This window comes from Apostichopus japonicus, chromosome 7 (assembly GCF_037975245.1).
Source record: "Apostichopus japonicus isolate 1M-3 chromosome 7, ASM3797524v1, whole genome shotgun sequence".
Taxonomy (NCBI): domain Eukaryota; kingdom Metazoa; phylum Echinodermata; class Holothuroidea; order Aspidochirotida; family Stichopodidae; genus Apostichopus; species Apostichopus japonicus.
The window spans coordinates 15,563,865-15,590,879 of NC_092567.1; the positions used below are offsets into that span (position 1 = coordinate 15,563,865).

Here is a 27,015-nt window from a genome sequence, read left to right on the forward strand (position 1 = left end):
TGCTAACGTCCTACCGGTATTATATTAACGGTATATCAACAGCTCGATGTTAATTGGAGGTCTGATTCAACAGTGTGAGACATTACAATTTTCCCTCAGCATAATCAAAACTGTGATTTGGAATGCTGCATGTGCACTGGAATAGCCAGATGAGTGGTGCCAATTGCATCCCCCCAACTCTCAGGACAAAACGGGGTTGGCAGAAATACCTATGATATGATAACGCTACCTATGGATCTTCTACCAGACCCCTCCACCTGTCTTGCTCCTTCCCTTCGGTTATAGAAAGGAATGTTAATGGGAGGGATAAGGGGAAGGTATTCGGAGGCACCTTAATGGGGGATTTCTCTGGAATAACCGGCAGGAATAAAACCAAAAATAAAACAAAGAGAGTATAGTACGTTTTAACGATCTATTTACATTCTCTCTAAACGACATGATATATGTCTACACGTTGTACATTTTTGTTTGTACATAACTCGACGATGTAACCTTGACTATCTTGACTTAGCGCTAAGTCCTCGGCGCCAAGATCGCAGTTATTAACTCAGGACATTGATCTTGCTCCGTTTATTACAAAATATCATGAAGCTAAGCAAACATTCCATATGTATCAGGCTTCAAGGATAAGAGAACAAGACGTTTATAACAGGAAGAAAAGCTTTTGAAGAATATTTGCCTCAGTATCTAAAATCACTCCGAAGGGAAGAATCAAGGGTTAAAAAATTGTCAATACCAATGAAGCTTTAAAAAATGCAAACATATAAATGCTTCAAAAATTGTGATAAGAAACGCAAGCAAGCATTAATAAGGTATTACATACACTGATGTACTGAGCTTTTATTTATTATTTAGTTTTACAATTTTCGCTACTAAACTGTACACACCTGCGCAAATTGTGGTCAAGCAGTACCGTGAAGATTACAATACATAATACGCATGTTTCGTAACTCATTGAGCAATTACACATTACCATCCATGTCCAATACGTAGTATGTTGGTATTTGACCACATTCTTCTTTTACTTGATTCTAGAAAGAGAAGCAAAACAAATTGTATTGATAATAAAAGCTGCAGATAGTAAAAAAGGTACGATTTGAAATGTGGCACAATAGTAAATTAACCATAAACAATCAATCAAATCAATTAAATGTATTTTTTTGAGCGAAGAAGAACCAGGGACCCAGAGACATTTCATGAAGTATTTAAAGTGTCGGACAAATAATAGAAATGGAAATCATTTCAAACATGCATAAACTTACCATCTTTTGAATGTCTCCTAAAGTCCCAACAAGTTGAGAAGCAATGTCTCCAAAGGTCAATCGATGTGCTGCCGACATATTCCAACAAGTCAACATCATGTTGTAGCTGTATGTAAAACAAAACAGTTAACTTTTCTGTAAACGTTTACCTATAGAGACTTAGTTACATCTTCCAGATTCAATGAGTCATGCTTGCAAAAATCACCAATGGTCTCAAATGTCAATGAAAAAAATAACTTACATAGATCCAGGGCAACACGAGGGTTGATTTAATACATTTGATTGTCGAATGTTCTCTTCTACCTGTAATTTATCAAGTCCTGCATGCGGAACCTTACCTGTAGTATTAAATAATGAAAAAAAAAATCAAATTCAATAAATACTAATAATGAATACTCAAGTAGTCTTTTTAATCCACTACCTTATATTCCTATCATTGACCGAGCCTAAGGTGAGGTTTGATTGGGATTCAAACGATGTATCACACGAACGGAGGGATTACATGAGATTGCACTGCTGAATTGCTTCAGTTATTAAAGGATCGTTAATGGGTAACGCAACAAGAAAATTTGACAACAAAGGGGTGTGTGGGGAGCATATGCAACTATGCTGGAAGGGCATGTAATCCCTCCGTTCGTTGGTATATTCTCAATCAAACCTCACCTTAGGCTCGGTAAATTAGTCAAGAAGGTTCATTCTTACAGGTTTCATATCTAGCCGATATTGCTTGGAATGGTTATTTATGTGGACTTTTACCTTAACTTTCGTCAAAGTGTGCATGTCTTTAATATTAAGCAGCTGAATGGTTAAGACGTTGAGTCGATATAAACATAACTAACTTAAAGGATAATTATTACAGGGTAAAATCTGCCAAAGGATTTAGGGACCTGAAGTAGCTAACGTCTAGTGAGGCATCCCATATGCTCTTGCATTAAGTGTTGAGGTTCTAATAGTTAGGCTCATTATGTAATTTCGTTGGATTTTTCTTTGGAAGATTTGTAAATCTATACATTTTTGGAAACTGTATAGTGTAAGGGCATCCAGATTGCGAGCATCCCGAACTGCGGTGGCATCTGTTCTGCAAGCATATGGCTGAAAGTGACAAGCTGCCTCCGACCCCCTGTGCTCTCAAGCAGCACATCCACCGAGTCCAGATCCAGGCCACAGTGTGGGGTCAGGCAAGCGTTGCTCAGCAGCAGTTCCTGGATCCTCTGAAGCACGGCTTCTACAAGGACACAACTGGTCAGGTCAAGTCAGTCACTACTGAGGTGCTCCCAGCCCCCAAGGCCATCGTCGAGATGGTGAGATGCCAGCGCAGAGCCGACTGTTCTAAAGCTCGATGTTCTTGCAGGTCCAATAACCTATCGTGTACCGACCTCTGCCAGTGCGTCACTCAGTGTCAGAATGATGAGGACTCTAGGAATGACATATTGTTGGCCAGTGACAGTGATTATGATGAGTGAGAGTACTAGCTGATGATCGTGATGTTGGTCTTTGCCATTGAAGTTTAGTGATAAACAATTATCATCGTCGGAAGTGAAATCTCTGGCTCAGTCATTCAGATCATCTACTATCATCTACATCTGTTATTATGTTTAGCCTATTATACTTGGTGCCACTGGATACCTCACCCCTAAAAATATAGGATTAGCCGTTAAAATCATGACTCTAGGTCATCTAGATGCCGAGATATTGGGAAACATTCATATTTACGGTCGCCACTTTGAAAATCCAAGATGACAGCCTTGTGGTTACGTTTAGCTTATTGTATTTGGTACCACAAGATTCCTTGCCCCTACAAATGTAGGTTTAGCCGTTAAAATCAGGACTCTGGGTCCCCTAGATGTTGAGATATTGAGAAACACCCATTTTTAAAGCGGCCAGGTTGAAAATCCAAGATGGCCGCCATATATGCGTCCGGCAAATGGTAAACATTGGTTTTCTGATTGCTTACACTATACAGTTTCCAAAGATGTATAGATTTGCAAATCTTTAAAAAATTCCAACGAATTTATAATTCTGAACATAGTGAGCCTGACAATAAGCTCAAAGGCACCCTTTAGGAACCTCCCAATAAAGAGGTGAGTCCCAATGGTCTTCCTGCTGTAGCAAAAGGCTAACAAGGCTGACCTAGCTGTGCTTAGGTCGTTGTACCTCAATCCTTGGTTAAATAACATTGTTTGACAGTATAGTACTTGTTAAATTCCTTTGTACTGCAGAAGTGTCTCATTTTTTTGTTGTAATTCTTTAGGATTCAAACTGCCATTTGCATTTTACGAGGGGTTAACTCTATCGCATATAGCCCCACATCCATGCAGTGAGGAATTTGTAGTAACAGTAAAGTGTGGTTCTAGGTCTATAACTTGTTTTGATGCCACTGGGAGACTGATTTTTCACCAAGTGTGTTTCTTAAGAGGCGACCAAATCAATCTAATTAGGAGAATTGAACTCTATATCATAGCCTGTATGGTGGCCATCAGTCTCAAATCGACATAAAGTTCAATTCGATGATATGTCAATTTAAATCGGTATATGTCATTTTAAATCGACATGTAGCAATTTAATTCGCCTTATACCAGTTTAAATCGACATATACCGATTTAAATCGATGATATGTAATATAAAGCGGTATATGTCAATTTCTTGTGACACATCAGGGTTTTCTGCACATACATGTGTAAGGTGGCATAGCTGACTTGCACGTACCATACCTCCATTTAAGTCTTCCGATTTCTAGATTGTTGCTGTCGCTTGCTGTCGAGTTGGCGTAAAAAAGACTTGCTATAGGTGTTTTGGCCTCTTCCACGACCTTGCCTTCGATCAATGTTACCATAACAATAACCTCTCCCTCTGAGTTGCTATAAAACGCCTACTCATTCTGGTTTAACAGATATGTCTCTCGCCTGTTGGCTTACATTTTCACCAAAGAGCAGGTTTGAAACGGGGTAGACCTTGAGGAAAGATCTAAATGAGAATGAGTGTCTGGGCTCTTATGCTCTGAATACATACGTTTGACAAAGTATGTTGTTTCTGTGTCTCAGTTCACTTTTTGACACAACAATTTGTGTTTGTATGGCGATAATGACCTGCTCCATGTCTTGTGAATCAGATACAATTCCTGGGCGCGCTTCTCCACAGGGAAGCAACAAACTCAGTGATGATGCCCGTTGCTCATCTTCAACGTAATCTAACTCATTCTCTTCTATTAAACTATCATCCGTAATTACTCTACCCAATATTACGTTTCAAAAAGCACTAATGATGCTGAGAGCACGGCAAAGTACCGCGTAAGTAGTGAAAGTAAACCTGTTAACCTGCTAACGATGTGGGTACAACTACAACGAAAGTGTCGCAAAACTACCCTTTGGAGGCGTATATGCTACCACTACTGCAGGGTAAATCTTCAATAAACCGAAACAAAAAGTCTAACTAGTTCAGATTTCCCAGCAAAGTACCGGTCGTAGTACCGCAAAATACGGTACACAGATCAATGTGCTAAAAGTCTAGAGTTGTATACCTTTGCTCTCTGTAATTTAAGAGAAGTAGTACTAACAAATTGCCATTGCTCTTTTGTTCAATTTTGTTTTGGCTTTCTTTTTCCTCTTTCTCTCCCACGCCTTGAGCACCCGTCCGGGTGGGTATGCACGCGTTATAAATCACTATTATTTTTATCCTCTGAAACATCATTTACAAGTAGTCTCGCACGACTTGTGAAAAATGATCAAAGCATGGTGGATGCCACGCAAAATACGTACGCTCCTATCGGTGTCATAACGTGCACTGAATCAAGTCATCAGGGCAATTTCATGTAAAACCGAAGTACAGTGTGATGAGGTAAAATAGGCGTTGGGGCTCTTAAACATTTCGTTACCCCTACGTAAAGCTTTCTGTCCAATCTCTTATCTATTTTGTTCCGGGTATTTAACTAGATCAACAACTAATTCGTTACCGATAAAATACCATCTTAACTGTATGTGTCAACCTTATTTTTACGAGCGACTGTGGTAGCTCTGACAAACTCAATTTTACCTCGATTTTACGAATGCAATTGACACGGTGGTTTGAAATAAAATATGAAAACTATTAACACAACTGAATCAACGCCCTCTCTTAATGACAATTTCTCTAGTAGAAAACAAAAAAAGCTAGGTTGTCGCCTATAATGATATCGAGATTCTGACAGGGCCATCTTGTAAGAACGAACCAACTTAGAGATTCATAAGGGTTTGTGGTAAACGTCGGTGATTTCGTCAGACCACGCTGACTCTACCGTACCTATCAGAATGTGACGTCTGCACACTAAAACAACTGTTTGTACATTTATATATTTATGACGGAGTAGTAATTAAATGCAACAATCAAGTGCCAGTGTAAATGCTGGATAGTTTAGTTCTTCGTGCGAATGGAACTAACAACCAGTTCAGTTCAGCTCGGTTGCGGTCAGCTCAATGTGGTCAGTTTCTTCAGCCTATCATTAAGTTTAAGCTTATTAATTTGTATAATATGTATAGCTAACAATTGAAGTAAAAGTTAATGATAAATTGGTATACATTTACTTTTCTTAGCTTTTACATTAGTAGTTTTCCAGATCTAAGAGACCTCTAAATACTTTACAACGATTGAACGGCACTTTCCCACATGAACGAAACAGACAAAATCAAAACTTGCCCACCTAATGAGAATATTTCCCACAGTAACACAGCATAACTCCAAACGTCACAAGCGGATGTATATTCTTTCAAAAAGAGCGTTTCCGGTGATAACCAAGGTAGCGGTGGGTATTCCTAGAAAGAAAGCAGAACAGCTAGCGGTCTCGTAAATCTATACACAAGCTTTCTCAAAGCCAATTTTTCACCTTCATCTTGAAGTTTGTAAGTATGATTGAGAAAATGTCACTAGAGCCCAACCGTTTTTCACCCTTGGCATATCAGCTTAGTAATTTTACCACAGTATTCTATAAGTCCGAATATGAATATTTAATTTTACATCATGATTTAGACTAGAATGATTCATCATTTAAAGAATTTAAAGAAATCACTTCATGTTTATCTTTGGATATCAAACGAAACTATCAAGTGACAGACTGTTTGGTTTGGGTAGACGAAAAGGTTCAAGTACTTACCTTTTTAAGTTCTTCTTCTACTTTTGGTATCGCCATTTCTATCGGTCGGATGTCGTATATTTTGCAAAACCCGTCTCCGGTCAGAAGGACTTTTCTCAAGCATAGCACAGGATGACAAAACTTACAAGAACAACAACATCAGAAGCAATTTTCTCAATGTTATGATAACCTCTTTGTATTGCACATTTAGAGTTTAACTTAGACGGTGCTCATCGCACCCAATGCAATAATTCACATCATACCCAAGAAAACAGTTATTGCTTAGTGTTCGATGCAAAATTATATAACATATAGTTTTTTTCATAAAAAAAATAAATCCAATAAAAACAGGTTGTACACACGATTTGAGCGCCATACATTTCAGCAATGTAAGTTCCTGTCAGTCTAAAAACTGTTAAATTACGTAACTAAATACCGTGATTGAACATACTAATTTCTTTGACTTGTTTAGAATATGTACAAGGTTAGAATGGCAATGATGTTAGTACGCCAAATGCACTGCAATAATTGTTTGGTTATGTAACTATTAACATAAATATCAAACATAAACAAATACATGTTTGTAAATATTTGAACAAGCATATACCTCAAATTTCTAAGTTCGGTTGGTCCATACCTATATAATTATGGGTAGGCCCCCTCCCTGCACTCAGTCTCCCCATTCCACTACTGGTTACGCCATCGACCTAAGGCCATGTAGTCAAACTCTCTATGAAATGATAAACTACATAATGTTTAAGTACCTTTTGAGAAACAAGGAATTCCATTCCTTTAACTATATCACACGAGAATCCAAGAAGTTCTTCTAATTGTTGTTCAGTTTTTGTTGCCAATCTCGAGTGCTTGTCTTCCACCTCAGGGTACCGAGCCATGATGAAATTTTGCAAGGAGCCATGTTCCAGATACTCGTAGTATATTGTGTATGGAACTGAAATGAAGTGGAGTAGTTCACGATTTTCAATTATGTTCTGCATTCTGCGAATATTTGACAGCCTTTTGTATGAACTTTGTCATTTACTTGAATCACATTTCAACCAGTTGTCATTAGCATTGGTGTCTTTAAGGTTTTATCTTTTTCATGGAGTTTACTTCAACACGGAGACTAATATTACTACTAATCTATATATATTATCCATAACTCGTCATATGGTTATAATGATTTCTATTTTGACAAGCTAACACCCCGTTAATCCTACTATTGGAGTACAGCAAACGATGCGTGATATAAATTATTCTAGTATTCATGATGATTCATCAACGGAATGTCATACATTTGGAATGTGTGCTCAGCTTGTTATTCAAACTCATATGGAATATCCGTCTCTGAAAAGTTAACATTACATTAGCTAAAATAACACACGTAAGGTCACATGATTAGAATAGGTCACTACTCCACTGTTAACACGATAGACTTCGAACTTGGTGGGTGTATGCCTTGTCATTTTGCTGTACTGCTTCATTTGAGTTATGACGTCATAAGGCATAGGTCAAAGCTCACATAACCACAACACACCATTTTGGCTATTACAAATCTACCGAATGACACAATGACCGGAACCACTACTCATGTGGGATATCTGACTCTGTAAGTTATCAATACATCAATTAATGTTAAATGCAACACGTGATTACAGAAGATCAAAGGTCACAATTAGCTGAGTCTAAGGTGCTTTCACTTGCAAACAAAATGGTGTCATAAGTTGATGATGGAGGGAAACAAAAGTATAACATAGCTCATAAATTGTTAACGTTCTGCTTAATATAATTTGTAAATTTAGCCTAATGTGGGTATTCTGAATAATATGATAAGGAATCACTATAACAACTTACACTCAGTAATCGAAATGAACAAACATTCTACTATATGAGGATGAATCCTAAGACTTTTAACACTTCTTGCAACGCGTTGGAAATTTCGAGCATCCTCTATGCTACATATCTCTGCAAAAGATATAAATATGGTCATAATTCCGAGTTCTTTTTCATTAATTATTTAATGTATCACTCGTACGCTAACTTAATTACGCATCTGCGATTTGTATAATACCAATCTGCAATATGTTTATGCCAAGCAGCAAGTGCATTAAACTTGTCTTGTATGATTCGTTTCCATTTGGTACTCCTTCTAGTCATTCTCAATAATATAAAATAGTGAAAGTCGCTCGATAGTTTAGACGTTATACAGCATGTAGTTACTCGACGTCAAGAATTGTAAAAAAAAAACCTTTAATCTCATTTGCATACTTTGTAGTCATGAATTCTTGATTAAAATATTTGGCAAGACTGCTACATTGAAAAGTCCATTTCAAATTAAAACTATGTTCAAAATCAACCCTTTTATCATGCTGATACTCACCCCGTAGGCTTTTGGCAAAACAAGTATGTTCTTTCTTGTCTTTGGTTCGAAAGTTACCTTGACGATATTCAAACAAAGAGCCAACATTGACGCACGTTTCAGAGTAAATATGAAATTTGTAGTTTGCCATGATGCTTTGTCTCTTTCGAACAAGAGTTGGTGATGCGTCCGTGGTAACGTCAAGGTCAACTGTGACAGAACCTAGTAAGTGAAAGATAGAATTCAGTTCATATTGTAGCTAACTGCAATTTCGATTTCTCGTTCGTTTTGAACAAGATTATAGTTTTTACCCAAATGCATCTGAAGCTTCGAATTCCTGGCCGAGAATACAGCAGAATTATTAAGAAGTCATAAACAGAACACCGTACACCGTACACCGAACGGTATGATATTGTTACGGGGCGCGGGCGAGGAGGTATATATATATATATATATATATATATATATATATATATATATATATGTATATATATATGTATATTTGTATATATGTATATATATATATTTGTATATATATATATATATATATATATATATATATACATATATATATATATGTATATATCGGTAGATAGGAATTTAGGTATTACCGTCAAAAATAGGTGTATGTTGCATAGTATGCGAATTGGTAATTTGTATTCCCATGTCAAGACTCCGCCTTAGAAAGTAGAAAGAGAAGATACATGGAAGCTTCGAATTCCTGGCCGAGAATACAGCAGAATTATTAAGAAGTCATAAACAGAACACCGTACACCGTACACCGAACGGTATGATATTGTTACGGGGCGCGGGCGAGGAGGTATATATATATATGTATATATATATATATAAATTATATATATATGTATATATATATGTATATTTGTATATATGTATATATATATATATTTGTATATATATATATATATATATATATATATATATATATATATATATATATATATATATATATATATATATATATGTATATATCGGTAGATAGGAATTTAGGTATTACCGTCAAAAATAGGTGTATGTTGCAAAGTATGCGAATTGGTAATTTGTATTCCCATGTCAAGACTCCGCCTTAGAAAGTAGAAAGAGAAGATACATGGATAGTGGACATCATATCATTAGAGAGCATTTCAATATGATACAAACCATCAAGGCAGTAAGTGCAAACGACAAAAGAATCGCATATCGCGTGTTTAGTACCACAATTTACTTTTGGAACTCCTTATTTCTTAACATATTTAAAACGATCGTCATGTATATATTAAGTAACATCATGTTTATTTATATATATTGCTCAAAATTCAAAGGATATTTCGATACTTCAGTTCAGTAATGACGATTTTGACATGTGCATGTAAAATCTGTAATCCGCATAATGAATTTGTTTCGCTTTTCACCTGCCGTATTTCAAACGTATCGTAAGCCTCATCAAAGAGACTGTACGTACATACCTGACCACCTAATTGATACCCCAAATTATAGTGGTGACATACATATACATAAAATCCTCTCTCCTATCATATTTAACGTCATCGTCTATTCCGTAAATCCTGACCTCTTTTCAGTATGTCTAAGTTTATATGTTGCACATTACAACTAGCTATCTAACAATCATCCATATCGTCCTTCAATTTTACTTTCCTCGTTACCAACTATCCATATTCTCTTTCATGGGATGAGAAAGGGTTTCGAGTTTTTATAGGGTGGCACCCAAATGTCAATAACTGATATGTATCTTTAATGACAGGATGAAGAAAAGTGAGGCGAGTGACTTCGATGGGTAAGAACATTTTAATAGATTTGCAAAGATAACAAAACAGTTTAAATACGTATGTCTATTGAATAACTCAATGAATAAGTATTACACTAAGCGTTGGTGATATTATATAAAAGCAGTCAATAAATACCATACCTTTCAGTTTCTCTATTTGTGCTACCTATAAAAAATAAAATGAAGCAGACAGAATTAAGAATAGTGTTAATCATTTAGTAGAGATAACATCGTCCGGCGTCTTATTTTTTTATTTACAGTGAATTTTGTTATCAAATTGGGTATAGACAGCATACACATCTTACTTTACAAAGTGCTAAGAACATAAACTAGCTGAATAATCTGTTCTGTACAATACTTACAATGTCTTCGAATTATACAGCACAATGCGGTTAAGATCGCATTAAAGAATACTGTTCCACTGATGATGAGTATTAATAATAGCATCTTATCTGATGGCAAATTAGATAAACAATGATTGTTTGTGTTAGTCTGTTTTTATGGTTCTACTAATCATACCCCACGTTAGTTGGAATCAACAACATCTTACACTTTTAAAAAAGTTTGTTAATAAACATAATTTGTCTGGCAGCAGAGTTTACAGGAATGACTGTCATTTCAAACTGCAGATGATCAATGTAAAATATACAGTCTAAAATGTTACGTATAGTTTATTCTTGCATTATAAGTCTTTGTCCGTAAAATTACTATATGACGACCGTTATTTTACACTATTCTATGTAAAATAGGCTAAAAACGTTGTTGATACAGTATTTTCCTTGAAATAAATGGGTCCTTGTCTGTAAAATTACCTTATTTTAACGGTTACTTAACACTTATTCTTGGTAGATATACAGTCTAAAAATTTAAATTATATAGTGTTTTTCTTATGGTCGCTGTGGTTTCTTATGGACGTTTGCTCGCTGTCTTTATATTGTATGTTAAATAGAAAAAAGTTGAACAAGGTCAAAGAGGGTTAGAGTAATCTTTAGTCATAAAGTAGGTAAAAGGGGTTTAATTTAAAGTTCTGTTATATTCACAAGAAAGTCTTTCACATAAATGTAGCTTAAGTCACTCTATTAATTACAAATTAGACATGCTACACAATTTTTTCGCAGCTGCAAATGTAGTGCCCGCATACCAAAACACGTGTCAATAACAGTTGTTATCACCCCTGCTTGTCTGGTAGAATTACAATTTATTAATGGAATTTAAAAAAAAAACACGAAGACAGTCTATCCTGCTAGTTTCTCACACTTTCTATTGCTCTACAACAATAATATTTGTTCTCTAAGTTACATATGCACTTGATGTGTTCTAAGTTCATTCAAGTTCACTGCATTATGTGACTACAGGAAGTAGTCTTCTCATTGCTTCAAAGTCATGCTTTTGGCAGCCGTCATCTACCCCAGATCTGCTTTCAATTCATCCCTCATTGCAATAACGGCAGATGATGTTTTGGACTTGACTTGACTATCCAGTCCGTAAAGAACCTTTTGAACAAACTCTCAAGTAATTGCACATTAACAAGGATAGTTAAGGTCTAAGACATAAAATAGCTTAAAGCAAACATCAAGAGCCTGTAAAATGTCTGCTGCTATAATCCATGTCAATCTGTCACAACGAAACTTTGATGGGTAGCATACCTATCACCCACATTAAGACAAGAAGCTGGCGGAACTCAACTTCCTCCAAGTATTTCGGCAAAGTGGTATCAACCTTCAACACTCAGAAAAAAACAAAGGTGCTAAGCATAACACCGTTTCCTAAAACTTTTTGCAAACAAATGCAACAGAACTTGTATATCAAAGTAGGATAGCTCATTGACATCAATTAAAAATCTAGGCCTATCCATGTAAGTTCGCCCATAAACAGCCTAGGTTACATTCTAACAGTACAGCAGGGACAGAGCCTACTTAAACAAAAACAGATTTATGTTATAGTCCTAACAAATAGTCCTAGCTTAACTTGGTAGCAGTTGTGCCTAACGCTGGGCTAGGCGTAGCGTTGATACTAGCAGGCCGAGCCAAATGCCAGGCTATGCGTAAACACAAATTGACAAAGGTCCCGATCGTGATAGTCTAGGCTAAATTTCTGTCGTAAAACTTGGCATGAACTCATAAAAATAACTTTTAATTGAGACGATTCGATCCATTTTTTTAGGGCAGCACTTCAGAGGGCGGTAATAGTCATGACAACCGCATGGCCATGGCCTCGGGATGCTGCAGTATCACATTAGCCTTCGAGCAGGACAGCTCACTAATGTGAAGTAATGCACAGCCTTGCTCGACTGCTAGCATCATGTTGGCTAATGCATTGCTAATGTTAGACCTTCCCTAACGTTAGGCCTCATTGGAGGGATACTTAAATCTAGTTTTGGTAAACCACGTTTGCTAAAATAACAGGAGTTTAAACAAGTTTTAAAAACCTACTGTTTCTGGTAAATGCGACAGGAATTTACTTTACTTAACTTTTTTTTTTAAGTGTAGATGATCTTATGATAGTATTATATTGACATAAAATTGCTGAAAAAAATCGTATTTCTTTTCCAATTGAGGAAGAGGGAAGTTCACATACGACACAGACACTAACCAGGTTCCATAGTTTGGTCCGTCACGTACATGGGTACGTTGTAGAAGTTATAACAAGTTATATCAGTTCGATATGTTACAGAAGTAGTTCCTGCAACAAGCCACTAAACCTTTTCTTTCCTTTTAGCCTAAAAAATGATTGATGTCGTTTACATGTCATTAAGATTTTGATGGAAGTAACTCTAAAAAACCTACAGTTGGGCTCACCTTCGATGAAAAGAGCGATGTGGTTAAAATCAGCTTCTGCTGTTGTAGTATTATCATCTAAATTTCAAGAGTAAAATGTAAAAGTCGTATATAAGGAACAAGTAAGCGTTGCCCTTACTTAGAACTGTTAATGATAACATATCAAGCAACGCTATGCTGTAAGAAAGTCCTGGGGTTAAGAAGACATTCATTAGCAGTTTTACCGTTGATGTTTGCGAAAGAATGTACTCTTAACACACTGGTTTGTCATTTTAAGGACCATAGTGTTCCATTTTGATGGGAGTATCAAATTGTCACAATCGATTTTTATTAGTATCAGAAACATTGCAATATAACACATTGAGGTGAAAACAATTGCCTATCCATTTGGCACACAAACGGGGTTTGCTTGAAATTCTCATTCACTCAATTTTGGTAAGGAGTAAACAGTTTGGCAAAAGGTACCTCGTCATTACTGTGTGACTATGTTACTGCACAGAAGAACCCCGCCTAAAAAAAAGCCTTGTAAGCATTCAACTTGATATCACAGCTAATCAAATATCCAAAAATGCGTAAGTCGAACAAGTTATGTACATTCTTTAAAATGAAATACAAAATAAGGCTTTAAATTTGGATGTAGGAACCATACCATTCCAAGCTTAGACAAAATTTATATAATGGAAACATGTATATTATTCCTACTTGATGAGGTGACTTGATCCTTCATATTGTTGATGCTACTCGGTGTGGTGCCAATTGGTATCTCAGCTGTTAAAAACAAAAAACAAAAACTAGGTTATCGCCGTCATTACAATGTGCGATTGAATTTTTCTCGATACTTGTTTGTATCGAAATGTCGACTTTTTATTCCAAAATATTGGCAAATCATTTCAACTTTCGAATTTGCTCTAGGATATCAAAACTTTCAATATATCTTCGTAGTTTTAACTTTTTGGGATATGTTGTACGGTATTATCAAGTATTTATTTGTAAACACTAATGAAACTTCACGCAAGCACGTTTTGACGGCGGCACAATGTGTATAAGTTCATATTTGGTATTCCATACATGGTTTGTAATACTCAGTTAACAATAACTGCTCAAGATAATTTCAAACAGACTATTAAAACTATTGGATCTATTTTTTTATACATCCACTAGGAGTTATTCATCGACCACAGTCATATCTTTGCTACCGGCTTTCACCGTTTGATCAACTCCACCGTGCATGATGCATTAGTGTAACAATATGTGATTTGTGGGTGCTATAGTTTTAAATATCACACATACCTTTAACTTTAAAGAAAAATTTGGCGCTGGCGTTATTTCCGTAGGAACAGGAGAAATTCCTTTCACTAGTTTGGTTAACCTGCATTTCAACATTTAGAGACCATAACGTATCGTTGCAACTTCCCATTGAAATTCCGTCTAATGGGTTTTTTTGTACCGAGGTCCTGAAAATTTTCTTCGTATTTTCTTTCCAAATAATGTGTGCAGTTGTCTTCTTTACTGGGCAAACTAGACATACTAGTGTGTTAAGCTTTACGTGGCATTCAATCTCATCTCCTGTAAACTCTGCAGTCGATGGACATATGATCAAATCTTGTAGAAAAGCTGGAAATGCAAAAATTACATCTGATTGTAATTAAACGCAGTAAGTTGTTCAGGATATGTAATTTGAAAATAAATAGTTAAATCCATACCTCTTTCAAATAGGAAAAGTAAGCCCAAGATGTTGTACACAGTGGAGTACCTGAAGACTGCCATTACACCAGTAAATGCTTAGTAACACATTTATTAAAATATCTACTAACTATCCGTGCCAATCACGCGAAAGGAAATACTCACAAACACTGTGCTTATCATTTCACAGGCAACTACAAGGAAGAAAGTGAACGTTATGTGATACCCGAGCGTTAACAAGTATCACTCGAACGATTGTTTCATATTTGGGCGTGCTGCTTTATGTATGCAAGTTTCAATTGGTGGATGATCACAAGCTCAAATCTGGCTACAGGTGAAGCCCTGGAACCATTGTAGTTGCTCATCTATTGACCAAGTTTTTACCCCAATGTGACCCCGTCAGAGGTTTGTGAACCGTTGTTGTTCCGAAGTACAACTCTTTCACAGGCTTGGAACAAAGAAGACATCGTTGTGCGATTGTCAATTATTTGTTGAAGCCATTGACAATGCCTATACCGGGTTGCATGTACCTAATGTTATACGCAGTACGGTAACAGTGGTAACGTGTTTTTTATGAAGCCATTTAACATATGGAAGCATACGCGCAATTTGCTATTGGTTTACTGTGTGACACCCATTGTTTTGCAATTGAAACATTTATCTATCCTGCGACGCTAAATACATTAGCTTTCATTAAGATTTGATGTTGGACTGAGTGTTTGAAAATAAAACAAAATGTTGTCGTTTTATGAGAATATCCTCGGACACACGAAATTTCTTTTGTTCTCTGACTCACAACGCTATTTATTGGTCAAAAGGATTGATTTGGGGCAAACGGTTTAGAATTGTAAGTTAGCAATGTCCTGCGGAAAATAATATATTTCATGGTTATGCTGACTAAAACAACGGTACTGTGTTGTGGGGATTACCGTTCTGCACTATAATACACATGATAATTTTGAAATGCAAAATTGTAGTTATGTTTGCTATGTTTATAACCACTCGCACGATATTCTTCAAATTTGATAGAATTTTGCCATATGACATGGACACGAAGAACTTCCAGAATGACGGCTGAGAGGTCAATGACCCAATAATCTGAGAGACTAATGACCCAATGATGCAAATAGTAATATTTTGCAATGAAAGGAAGACAGACCTGAATAGATATGCAACTTTCTTATGTTCAGTACTATCAAAATACATAGTTCTAATGGCGTCTTTGATCAACACGTAATTTAAGTCTCATGTGTCCGGCAAGATCAGCTGGCAATTGTATCTTCTTTGTATTTTCTTTAATATACGAACTGTTTTGTACATGATTTGTATATTTCCTTTCTTCCGTTTTATTTGAGAGACTAGAGGGGAAAGGGGAACGGTTTTATTGACATCCAGGCATTATAATGACTGGTCAGTAGTCAGAGCTGTAATAATTGGTATGATAACTCCTTATATTTGCATGGTTTTGATATGTAACCTTTACAATTAACTTGTTGTTTCCTTTGTTATGACAGTCCTATTTAAGTCTTCATTTTCTAAAGTGACTGTTTTGTAATGAAAGGCGGAGAAATAAATAGTCAAATACACAGTCCAAATACGACGCGTTGTAACTAGCTGTTCAGTTTGCATCTCTATAAAGTTGTCATGCCACAAAAGTAGACAAAAAGTTAAAAAAGGACTTCAGATTATATTATTCATCAAGTTCCTTAGGATTATATAACGTATCGTTCTCACTTTTTATTAATTAACAATTTAGTTACAATAGTTATCAGTCATTGTACGTGGACCAAGATAACCCTTTCCCAACAATTTCTCTTTTCAAACAATGAAGGGCTTATTGTATTTCCTTGTTTCGATTCAAACACTCTAATTTCTCTAAAAGTGCTTTTATTATCAGTATCATAAGCTCATTCACATTTTGTAGAATCTCATGCTAAAGCTAAAGTGCGAAATCTGCCAATCTCGATTGTTGGAATTTTTTCTCTTAGATACTTCTAAAAATGTGTAGTTGAAGTAGTTTCATGTATAACTATAAAAAAACAGAACAATGATACTTCCTGATAAGGTGGGAGTTCCTGTACATACTTTTGTACTTAATCTTCATTTTGAATATTCAGATATGTTTGGTACAATGAAATTGTCAATAATTTGTAAGAAACGTCTAAATATAGATTTTAATTTATCATAATGATGCATTCACTTTGAACTTAGAATTGTCAACATTTTTGTGAAATTTCTCATGTTCAAACCAACCAATCCTCTCTAAGGCAGCAATAACCCAAAACCGGCAGTTGAAGCGGCCATTATTTATACCTAGCGTGGAATCAGTAAACCTTAAGTGCCCATTGCTTATTCATGTAGATATAAAAATAGGCCCTTCTGTGTTTATCCGTCGTGCCCACCAGAAATAGCATTCATACGGCCAGCCCAGTAATGACCAACGCCCCTAAGTATGTTCAAGGCCCCTTGGAATCACCAAATCGGCTATAAGATTGGCTGTCTGGAAAACTAAAAGATTAAATTGATAGTAAGTGTAGCAAAATAAGTCAAAATAATGGTAAAGTATTTCGGTAAGGCGAGGGATGTTTCGCAGTTTTATCAAACCAACTTCCGATGACGATAAAGAAGTACAATAACGAAGTACAATTCGACCTAAACATACCATGTCATCGATGTGTAGTGTTTATTATCCCCATATTTAAGTGATACAGTATTTGGTTAATTTGATCTCATTTAGTGATTGAGGTATATCGGGGGTAGACAAATTTAGCTTCAAAACAATACATTTCCCCCGTGGGTCCGCTAGGTTTTGTGCACCGATCGCTCATGTAGTTTATCGAGCAATGTTAAAGTGCAACAAATAGTTCATTACAGTAAGCTACTGTTGTAAGTTCTTTCCCATATAGCTGCACATTCGGTGCATTGGCAGATGTCAGCGTATTTGTGCATTGTTGTGAACATTAATATATCACAGTTTACCCATTGACCTTCGTACCGGGATTGTTTGTGTTAGGTTATATGCATGACTATCACGTCTATAGTTAACTGTAGAGTACGTATCTTTGTGTTATTCGAAACAAATGCTGTACAGTCAGCTCAACGTTGTACATTGCAAGAAACATCCATACGATATTTCGGTACGTTTAAGCATTATTTACTGCTTCAGGGAGTTATTGATCAAAACGAAGTTAAGTCATATTGAAAAATAATGTTTCTGTTAAGGTTATTAAGCTTATCAGTTATACTTTCAAGAAATCATTTTTATTTGTTAAATAATGACCAGTATAATAACAGTATAATAGACGCACAAAGTGTACACTATTAACACTGTTAACGGTTAATTAGTCGGCCTCGTGTGTACTGAAGTACACACTGAATTTTTGGTAACATAGACCTATGTAACCTGCAGAACGAAAACAGTACATTAAGTTGTTAAGTGATATTCTTTGTAAAACTTGTATATCTTTGAGAAAACTCTTTCACACTCAGTATTTTAGTTGAAACCTCATTTCAAGTATTGGCACAAACTCGAGCCATCAGAAGATCCTTTTTTAGATGTATTTATTATCGTCATGCATGTAGGTGCTGATGAACTAAATTTAGTCAACCGGTGACAATAGTTTGACCTCGATGTTATTATAGCTGTAAGTTAATTAAGGCCAATGGTTTCTTTACCTTGGTTATATAGGACAGCATCGAACATCTTGTACGATTATAAATTTAAATGTTATTATATAAGGAGGTCTTAAGATGACAGCTATTCTCTCCTCAGAAAATAAAACAAGTTAATCCACATTGCGACTTATGAAGCCCGACAGTTCAACATGACGTCAAATTACCTTTTGGGAGTTGCATTTTTCATTACAATTGCTTTACCAACTAGCTATTCAGGTAAGTATTAAATTGTTTGCTTTATTTTATTTCTTAACTGTTTCTTCTAATAACAGTTTTACCGTTACTATATGACACATTACTTTATCTTAGAATAACGATGTTACCATGAGACAGTAAAAGATAATCTTACTCACTTAAAAGTATAAATCTTTATATGATACTTTTGCTTTTAAAATATAATGATGATGCTTCTTATGAATGATATTAACATTTCTATAAATGGTCTTTTCACAAAGCGTCGCCACTTAGATGTCCAGAAGAACTGTCTGTTGAAAAAGGCAGCATACTCGTTGTCAACTGTTCACTCACCACGTCTACACTTACAGAGCTATACTGGTTCGTAGGAAATAGTACGAGCTCGCCACCCATCGCGCAATTGGTATCTGGTGTCCAACACGTTTGGCCAGTGCAACACTACGATATCAGCGAAGATGGTTCACTTATCATCAAGAGCGTTGGTCGTAATCAGACAGGACCTTACACCATCTTACACTTTATGGAAGATTTCGAGAAGGAACAAGACACCGTGTTTATAAATCTTATAGGTAATGATCATGTTATACAAGTAAATATGTAAGTCAGATCAATTTGATTAGATAAGATCTAGAAAACTGTAAGAATCAAATAGAACATATTACCTACCCGCTTACAATCATTTATCGAATAATCATTTGAAAGTGACTGTTTTCTCATTACCTCTTGTTTTAAATTATTCAATTAATACATTTTACTACTACAGTGGCGATTCTTTTACTTGCATGAATATCTGTAATTGTTCCTCTGGCTTTGTAAATATACTCTACTTTCTGAAATTCAGCGAGCGGGTAGGATAATGAATCTTGTATATCACAAGCTGCTTGTTTAATCTTTCTTATTTGATTTTGTTTATTCCCTTAGAGGAGCCGTGCCCAATGATAGACCAGTGTACCTCATGCGAAGATTGTCTAATACAAGCCACTGAAGATCTTATACTTCTCACGTGCACTATCACCAGTCCAACCATAGAGAAAATATCACCAATATGGACTTACAATAATGGAAGTATAATTCAAGGTCGAATACACGAAGAACGACTGTCGGATAATTCGTGGAATGTCAGTGTCAGTTTGCACATTCAAAGCTTGAAATGTGGATTGGCAGTTTTGCTATGCTCCAGTTCCATAAGGGGACATGAAAAAACAGTAAGGGATGCTAAAGTAAATGTAACGTTTGGTGAGTGGTTTTTGTTGTCTTGTTAGAACTTAGGTTATTATGTATAACCATTACTCAGACCCATTTATGTTATGTCATGTAATGTTATAGTCAAACCTGATATTCTTACTTTCAGTCAAGTCAAAAACAGGAAGTGTCAAACTATGTCAAAGAGACATTCCAAACCGAATTTATTTTATTACCGTTATATACGCGTTTAGTCAATTTCGACAAAAGTAACTGGGATACTTTATTGAACTATAATCTTGTGTCTAACCTATAGTTAATGCTGCCGTACATAATGATGAACCTGTTATTAAAGTTTACTTTTAGATTGAACATACTTTGTGCATACAAAGTCAGCTCAAAGCACCGTATTGCGTTTGTAACGTACATACATGAGCACAGAGTTTAATTAGATGTAATAAGCAAAAAAGTGTCATAACGCATTCTGAATTAAATTGTGTTAAGATTTCAGGTATTTAGCAGTTTCATTTATTAGATGTGTAAATGGTGTCACAAGTATCGCATATTTTCATGGTCCAAGTTACGGGACAGCTAAAAAATCATCATTAAAATAATGTCTTTTTGTTTCAAATTTTCATACAGGTTTGTTTATATGTTTGTCTTTCTGTCACTGTCATTTACATTATATTTACTTATGAACTTATGCGCATGTTTTTTCATTTCATATTAATAGTGTCATGTGATGATTTACAAATACCTAATGATGGAAATGATCCAATTCTCATTGTGACGTGCGTCATTGCAATCGTGATCATTCTTACTACGATTGTACTTATTGCACTGTATTGCGGTAAGTGACTTTCTATTTAACAGTTTTACCATTCTATTAGAAAAAGAGAAAGCAAAATCACAATGCTCACATTGCACGGAAAATAGATAAGCAAAAAAATATTAAGTGCAATAGGAGATGTATCTACATAAAGGCCCATGTTGCAGTTTACATGTTTTGACATGTTGTATAATATCTTCCCGATCCCCTCTGGTAGGTCTACATGAAAAGTTGGGTAATAATTACAACAGTTCACTTTCTTACATTTGGCACATATTATGTCACACAAAGGTTAGGGCATGTAGCACTAATACGTTGAAGATAAATGTTTTACAGGAGGTAATTACAAAATGCGAAGGCATCAAGTCATGAAATTCATGAAAGTATAATTCCCCCCAACAAGAAAAAATTCTGATAACGCTGCCGTTGGTTCAAGTTCATTTGCATAGTTTTCAAGTATACATACATTTCGTGGATAATGATTGATAAATCCAAGTATAAGAGACCTATTGTAACGCTTACATTGCAGTAGAAATCCACAGATTGAAGAATTGTGTATAGCCCCAGGTTTGCCCGATTTGTCTTTGAATTTCAAAGCATGTTGCTACGTGCTAACTTGCAATATATGTAGTCAACCTTTCATCAAACGATATGGTAGCTTTAACATATCGTTCTAATACACCTTTTGAAATACAAACAATTAACGAAATTATTTCGTGTAACTTGCGTCGGTTTGTTATCTTGTGTGTACGTTATAAATTAATTGTGATAAATGACAAACGTCCAAAGGAGACGCTTGAAGAATGACGGCAATGAGTGATACACGAGTAACGAGAAAAAACCGATCCAACAAGATCCTAAGAATAAGACTAAGTGATCGAGATATTAACCAAATGGTAACAATCCTTAGCCTGCAATTGAAGTGCTTGTAAGGAAGCTTAATGCGTTCAAGATGTTAAGATATTAAATTACCTGAGATTGACAGTTTTTGTGAAAAAGTACACCATTTCGATTTTTGATATTTTTTGACTAATATGTGGCCAAAGGTTACCTGAATTCTTTATCACATATATATATATATATATATAGTTTGATTCTTGTCCATTTATTGATATCAACGAAGACTGTGTGATATGTTGTGGTTTTCTATTTAATTTACCGAATTTCACACAGGTCGCCGTTGCAAAAGAGACACGAAGAATGAAGATGAATATGAAGATGGAGATGTATGTTTCTTGAAATTAATGCTTTCATTCATGTTTTAATTACAGCAATTACATTTACGTTTTTCTAATTTGCATATAAGCTCCAAGATTTTCATCATTGTGCAAGTTAAGCTTATTTGTTACACTATGAATGATACAAAATGAGCGATAGTAGCAGTTGTTGCTCGTATTTGCATTTATCAATGTACAATACTATGATTGAAGCAAATGCTAGAACATAGGAAAATATCTCTATTTACATAGGAATAAAAGGTTAGAAAACTGCTTAACTACTGCAAACTGTTAAAATTTGTTTCATAATCGACGGTGGTGAGTACGATGATTTGTTATGTCGATCTGTCCTTCACATTGAGTACGATTGTTATTAATCTCACCTTTTTTGCAGCTTAAGGAAATCGATCCCTTGATCGACCGGTTCTTGAAGACACAGTTACAAATTGTAACTCCTAAAGGAGAACGGAAAGAGATGTCCGCTGCATCTTTCTTTGATTCTGATGTCGAATGGAAGAACACGAAGCGTATTATTTTTTTAGGGGATTTTTTAACTGAAGAAACGCCGATTGTTAAACAGGCAAACTCGATGTGCTCTCTGGAGAACTTCGATGAAACCCTTTTTATTGTTGATTTAAAGAAACTTAATTTTGAAGCAGATTTTGCTAAAGAAATTCATAAACAATTACCTCCAGACAGCAAGTATTCTCTAGGTGAAGTCCATGACTTGTTATCGAGCAAGTGTTGGTTGATATTAGATGGTGGTGGTAAACCGTTGGAGCTACCAAAGCCTCCTGATTCGGAAGAAGGTATCAATGTAGAAAATGCTACACTATTAGACGTGTTATGTAAAAATAAGAATAATCTTCTAAGAATTTGGTTTACTTCTATACCTTCAGTTCCTAGTAATAATTTCAGTGATTATACGAAAATATACTTGTCGAAAGCTAATGAAAATTAATCACATAACTCAATAACAAATCTTTGAATGAAAATATGGTAAACGAAACACTCTCCTGTTATAATGGGAACGTACACAGAATATAGTAGCTAATGTTACATATATTATTCTCATTACGTTTGAAACAAATTTGACAAAGACAATTAACCACCAGAATTTTTTAATGAGCAACTAAGGTCGGAATCTGTGTTTGTCTCCTAGAAATTTTCTATTTGTAAATCATGGAGTTATATGTTTTTCGTCTTCAAATTACAGCAATCGGAAACATAAAGTAAACATTATCGATTCCTTTTATTAGTAGAAATGATATGTAAACTTATTTTGATTTAGTTTATAAAAGTATGAAGATTCATTGTCTAATATGGATTAGAATAGAATAAAAGTGCAGTTTTGTCAAATTAATGTATTATTTGAATTACTTGTCGGTTAGTGTAGTACCTTTGCAATTTGATATTGAAAATGACCTGATAACCATTAGACCGACACTGCATTGAATCAGGTAAGTCACAATTACAGTACTTTGCCTTGTATACATTACATTATATGTCCTGAAATATACAGTACCATAGCTTTGGGCTGTTCATTCTAGAAATACCGACGGCCGTAAAATCTGCACACTAGTAAATCAAAGGTATATTACAGCTGGATTCCTTAACGTATTATAATAATAACGACACGATAAATCATGATGTGTCCTACATAAGCTAGACATGAGGTATATTTGAATTCACATTACTGGTTTTGTATTCATCAATATGAGAATACATTGGCATGTAGTACTTTGCAATATAATTTTTTTGTTTGTTTGTTAACTATATAACATGGATCGTGTGGGTGTTAATAGTTTCCCTGTGGAAAAAAGAGAGAGAGACGGCGAGTAGACCTACAGTGTACACGTTTCACAATTTGGATATGACGACATGATGGGTTATTTTCTTTACAATTTATGAATTATACCGTTAATATAATTAGCCAATCGAAGTTTCTTATAAGTTTGTGTTGACTTTTATGGAATCGTGGAGTCAATGGAAATGTCCTTCCTCTTTGCAAACATCCATTTTCCGAATCTGATCCGACAATGATATGTTTGATTGGATTTTGACGCAGCAAAGTTACGTGTAAAACACAACGAATTACGTCATTTTGAAACACTTTGGTTCCCACTGAGTGGTGTTACTAGGTTACACTAATGTTATCTCAAATGATTGGCAAATTCTCTTAACACAAACGTCGCCCGGTTAAAAAATTAATTCATGATAACTGATATTTCCTGGCGGTTTACTGATGTATACATACTATGACAATTACATAGCTCTTTTGTTTGTACGAATCTGAGACTCCAAGCCCTTTTAGAAGTTTTAGATAGGAGGGACCTTTTCATATGTCTCACGAGAATTAAATCACATGACTAGTTTTGAAATCATCATATTGTTTTCGTCTTTTTGCATGCAGTCTTTGCAATATTTTGTTAACTATATCGAATTGAGCGTATGGGTCTAAATAGTTGTCCTGTGGAAAAGAAAGAGGGAGACGTCGAGTAGGCCTACAGTGTCCACGTATCACAAATTGCATATGACGACATGATGGGTTATTTTCTCTTCAATTTGTGAATTATTACCGTAAATATAATTAGCCAAGGGAGACGAAGTTTCCTATTATAGTTTGTGTTGACTTTTATGAAATCATGGTATCAATGGAAATTTCCTTCATTTTGGCAAACATCCATTTTTTCCGAAATTGATCCGAATATGATATGTTTAATTGGATTTTGACGCAGCAAAGTTGCGTGTGCAGCACAACGCCTTACATCATTTAGAAACACTTTGGTCCCACTGTTACTAGGTTACTGGCATGTTGTCTCAAGTTATTGGCATATTCTCTTAACACAGACGTCGCTCTGATGAAAAATTAAATTAATGATAACTGAAATTTTCCTGGCGGTTAACTGATGTATATGCACTATAACAGTTACGTAACTCTTTTTTTGTTACGAATCTAAGGCTCCAGGCTCTTTTTAAGAAGCTTTAGATAGGAAAGGGACCTTTAGATACCTCTCACGAGAATCAAATCAGCCTGGGTATTATTAAACTAGACATGATAAGACACTGACTTATATTAGACGATTTGACTTTGAATATAAAGTTACCTCATTGAGGACAATAACTATTAGAATTACATAGAATCGTTGATCAATAGCGTTACGCCATTCACTAACGGTTCAGGGAACGTTTCGCTTAAACCTAGATCATCAACACTTGTATTGATGCACCTACACCCCTAATTTAACCGAGAATATTACACAGTGTCCACATGAATACCGAACGTTTATCACAGAGCACCCTCTATGAGACATCTTACCTGAACCACCAGCCTTTACCTTTCGACGAGCGCATTCTTGCATCAGAGCGGGTCCCCTTTTCAAAATTAGTCCGGCACAGCAATGAACCAATATCAAACACATTACTCGTCCTGTGACACTTTTTTTTGCAATCATACTAAAGTTTGTACCATAGGGCTACCGATGAGCACTGTTAGTACCTTCTGGCTAAACATGCATATTTGTATAGTAGACCTACGATACTATGATGTTGCTAGGAAGTGCTTATCATCAAGTAACAATCTAACATTTTCTATTCGTCGTGTATTTTGCTTGTGGTCTAATTATATTTAAATGGTGTAATTGATATGGCAAGAGGTGTTTTCTACATGTTAAATGGTTTGCATGCCTTTATTTAAAGAGGTTATGAAATGGAAAGATTTTTCTTTATCATCGTGTTCTGTACACTCGTTGCTTCCAATGATACCCAATTTGTGTCAAACAAAGTGGGTATCATTAAACAAAGCTTGCATCCTCGATGAATAAAAGATCAACAATTCGAGGGTAATTAAAACTTTCTAAAAATTGTGTATATACGGTAATGCGGCGTGACGTCAGTCGAGGAACTCAGCTCACTTCCGGAGCGCTTTGTTTTAAATTCTTAAACGTCTGGAAACACACAACATTACACTGTTGCAGCGCTCTGTATTAATTGAGATTTAGTGTTTGGAGTTCTGTTTTTACGTAGATTTATCTCGTAACTGTTAAATATGCTGAGCCGATGTGTGGTTGCAGTTTGCTCCACCACAAGTAAAGACGGATTTCACCTGCACGCTTTTCCGAAAAATGACAGAATTGAAGAATTTGGACACGACTCGTTCAAAACACTACACATACACAACGTTACGAATGCTTTTGGTCCTATACTTTTGCCAAATTATTTTTTATGACCATAGCATAGGCCTCCTTGATGTAGCAAATGACGATTTGTTTTATTGGTTACCTTATATTTTACACAGAACTTAAAGCCAGTTGGTCAATCAATTCTAGATCTGCAATTTTTCTTTTGTGGTAAAACTGGCGTTGCGTTATGACTTTACGTAACAGTTGATAGATACAATTACACGGGCTAGCCTGTTAAACAACGTCTATAAGTTAGGTCTAGACCTCATGTTACCACTACTAGCACTTTAGGGTTACACTTGCACTGTACAGAATGCCACATTTTCCTTGCACTGTAAGTAACAACATTCTAGAAGCTTAGCTACGAAGTTAAGTAGCAGGATCATTGACATTCGAGATCATTTAAATCAATAACGGTGGTTTTGTTTATGCTAACCGACCAATTTCGATTCAGGATAGTCCAACCGTTCTGCTCGGGGACTTCGATCGGCAGTATGGAAAGCCATTTTAACATTTAATCGGGAATTTTAGATACCTGAAATTGTTTCTTATTTCAGATATCTGAAATTGAATTCGAGATATCTTAAATAGATTTCGAGATATCTGAAGTTCTAATTCAGATATCTGAAATTGAATTCGAGATATCTGAAATTGAATTCGAGATATCTAAAATAGATTTCGAGATATCTGAAATTCTAATTCAGATATCTGAAATTGAATTCGAGATATCTGAAATTGAATTCGAGATATCCGAAATTGAATTCGAGATAT

At 35.5% G+C, this 27,015-nt stretch overlaps 2 protein-coding genes and 1 long non-coding RNA gene across 6 annotated transcripts in view; 2 read left to right on the forward strand and 1 right to left on the reverse strand.

The window, feature by feature from the left end:
• LOC139969456 (uncharacterized) overlaps window positions 1-24,910 on the forward strand; it is a 59,397-nt gene extending 34,487 nt beyond the window's left edge. The window contains exons 1-7 of one of the 3 annotated variants that reach the window (XM_071974459.1): window positions 17,973-18,102; window positions 18,738-18,856; window positions 19,096-19,404; window positions 19,757-20,071; window positions 20,751-20,867; window positions 22,020-22,072; window positions 22,464-24,910. In XM_071974459.1, coding sequence (XP_071830560.1) covers window positions 18,790-18,856; window positions 19,096-19,404; window positions 19,757-20,071; window positions 20,751-20,867; window positions 22,020-22,072; window positions 22,464-23,024 — 1,422 coding nt within the window. In that variant the 5' untranslated portion in view covers window positions 17,973-18,102; window positions 18,738-18,789 and the 3' untranslated portion in view covers window positions 23,025-24,910. Of the gene's footprint in view, window positions 1-17,972; window positions 18,103-18,737; window positions 18,857-19,095; window positions 19,405-19,756; window positions 20,072-20,750; window positions 20,868-22,019; window positions 22,073-22,457 lie in introns of those variants that run through there. The other 2 variants (XM_071974457.1, XM_071974458.1) reach the window with 2 other exon arrangements.
• Window positions 1-27,015, forward strand: part of LOC139969465 (uncharacterized) — a 75,318-nt gene that overhangs the window by 22,774 nt on the left and 25,529 nt on the right. The gene's annotated exons all lie outside the window — the stretch shown is intronic.
• LOC139969450 (hepatocyte growth factor receptor-like) lies at window positions 432-15,570 on the reverse strand. 2 transcript variants are annotated; one of them, XM_071974448.1, is made up of 15 exons: window positions 14,986-15,569; window positions 14,573-14,896; window positions 13,985-14,050; window positions 13,304-13,360; window positions 10,868-10,957; window positions 10,647-10,671; window positions 9,738-9,805; window positions 8,741-8,941; window positions 8,215-8,325; window positions 7,128-7,312; window positions 6,385-6,504; window positions 5,935-6,046; window positions 1,504-1,600; window positions 1,263-1,368; window positions 432-1,031 (listed from the first exon to the last, which is right to left on the reverse strand). In XM_071974448.1, the coding sequence occupies exons 1-15, from the start codon at window positions 15,047-15,049 to the stop codon at window positions 963-965; spliced, it is 1,695 nt and encodes a 564-aa protein (XP_071830549.1). In that variant the 5' UTR covers window positions 15,050-15,569; the 3' UTR covers window positions 432-962. The 2 variants fall into 2 exon arrangements, with proteins under 2 accessions (XP_071830549.1, XP_071830550.1); XM_071974449.1 differs by lacking the exon at window positions 8,215-8,325 and having other exon boundaries at window positions 14,986-15,570.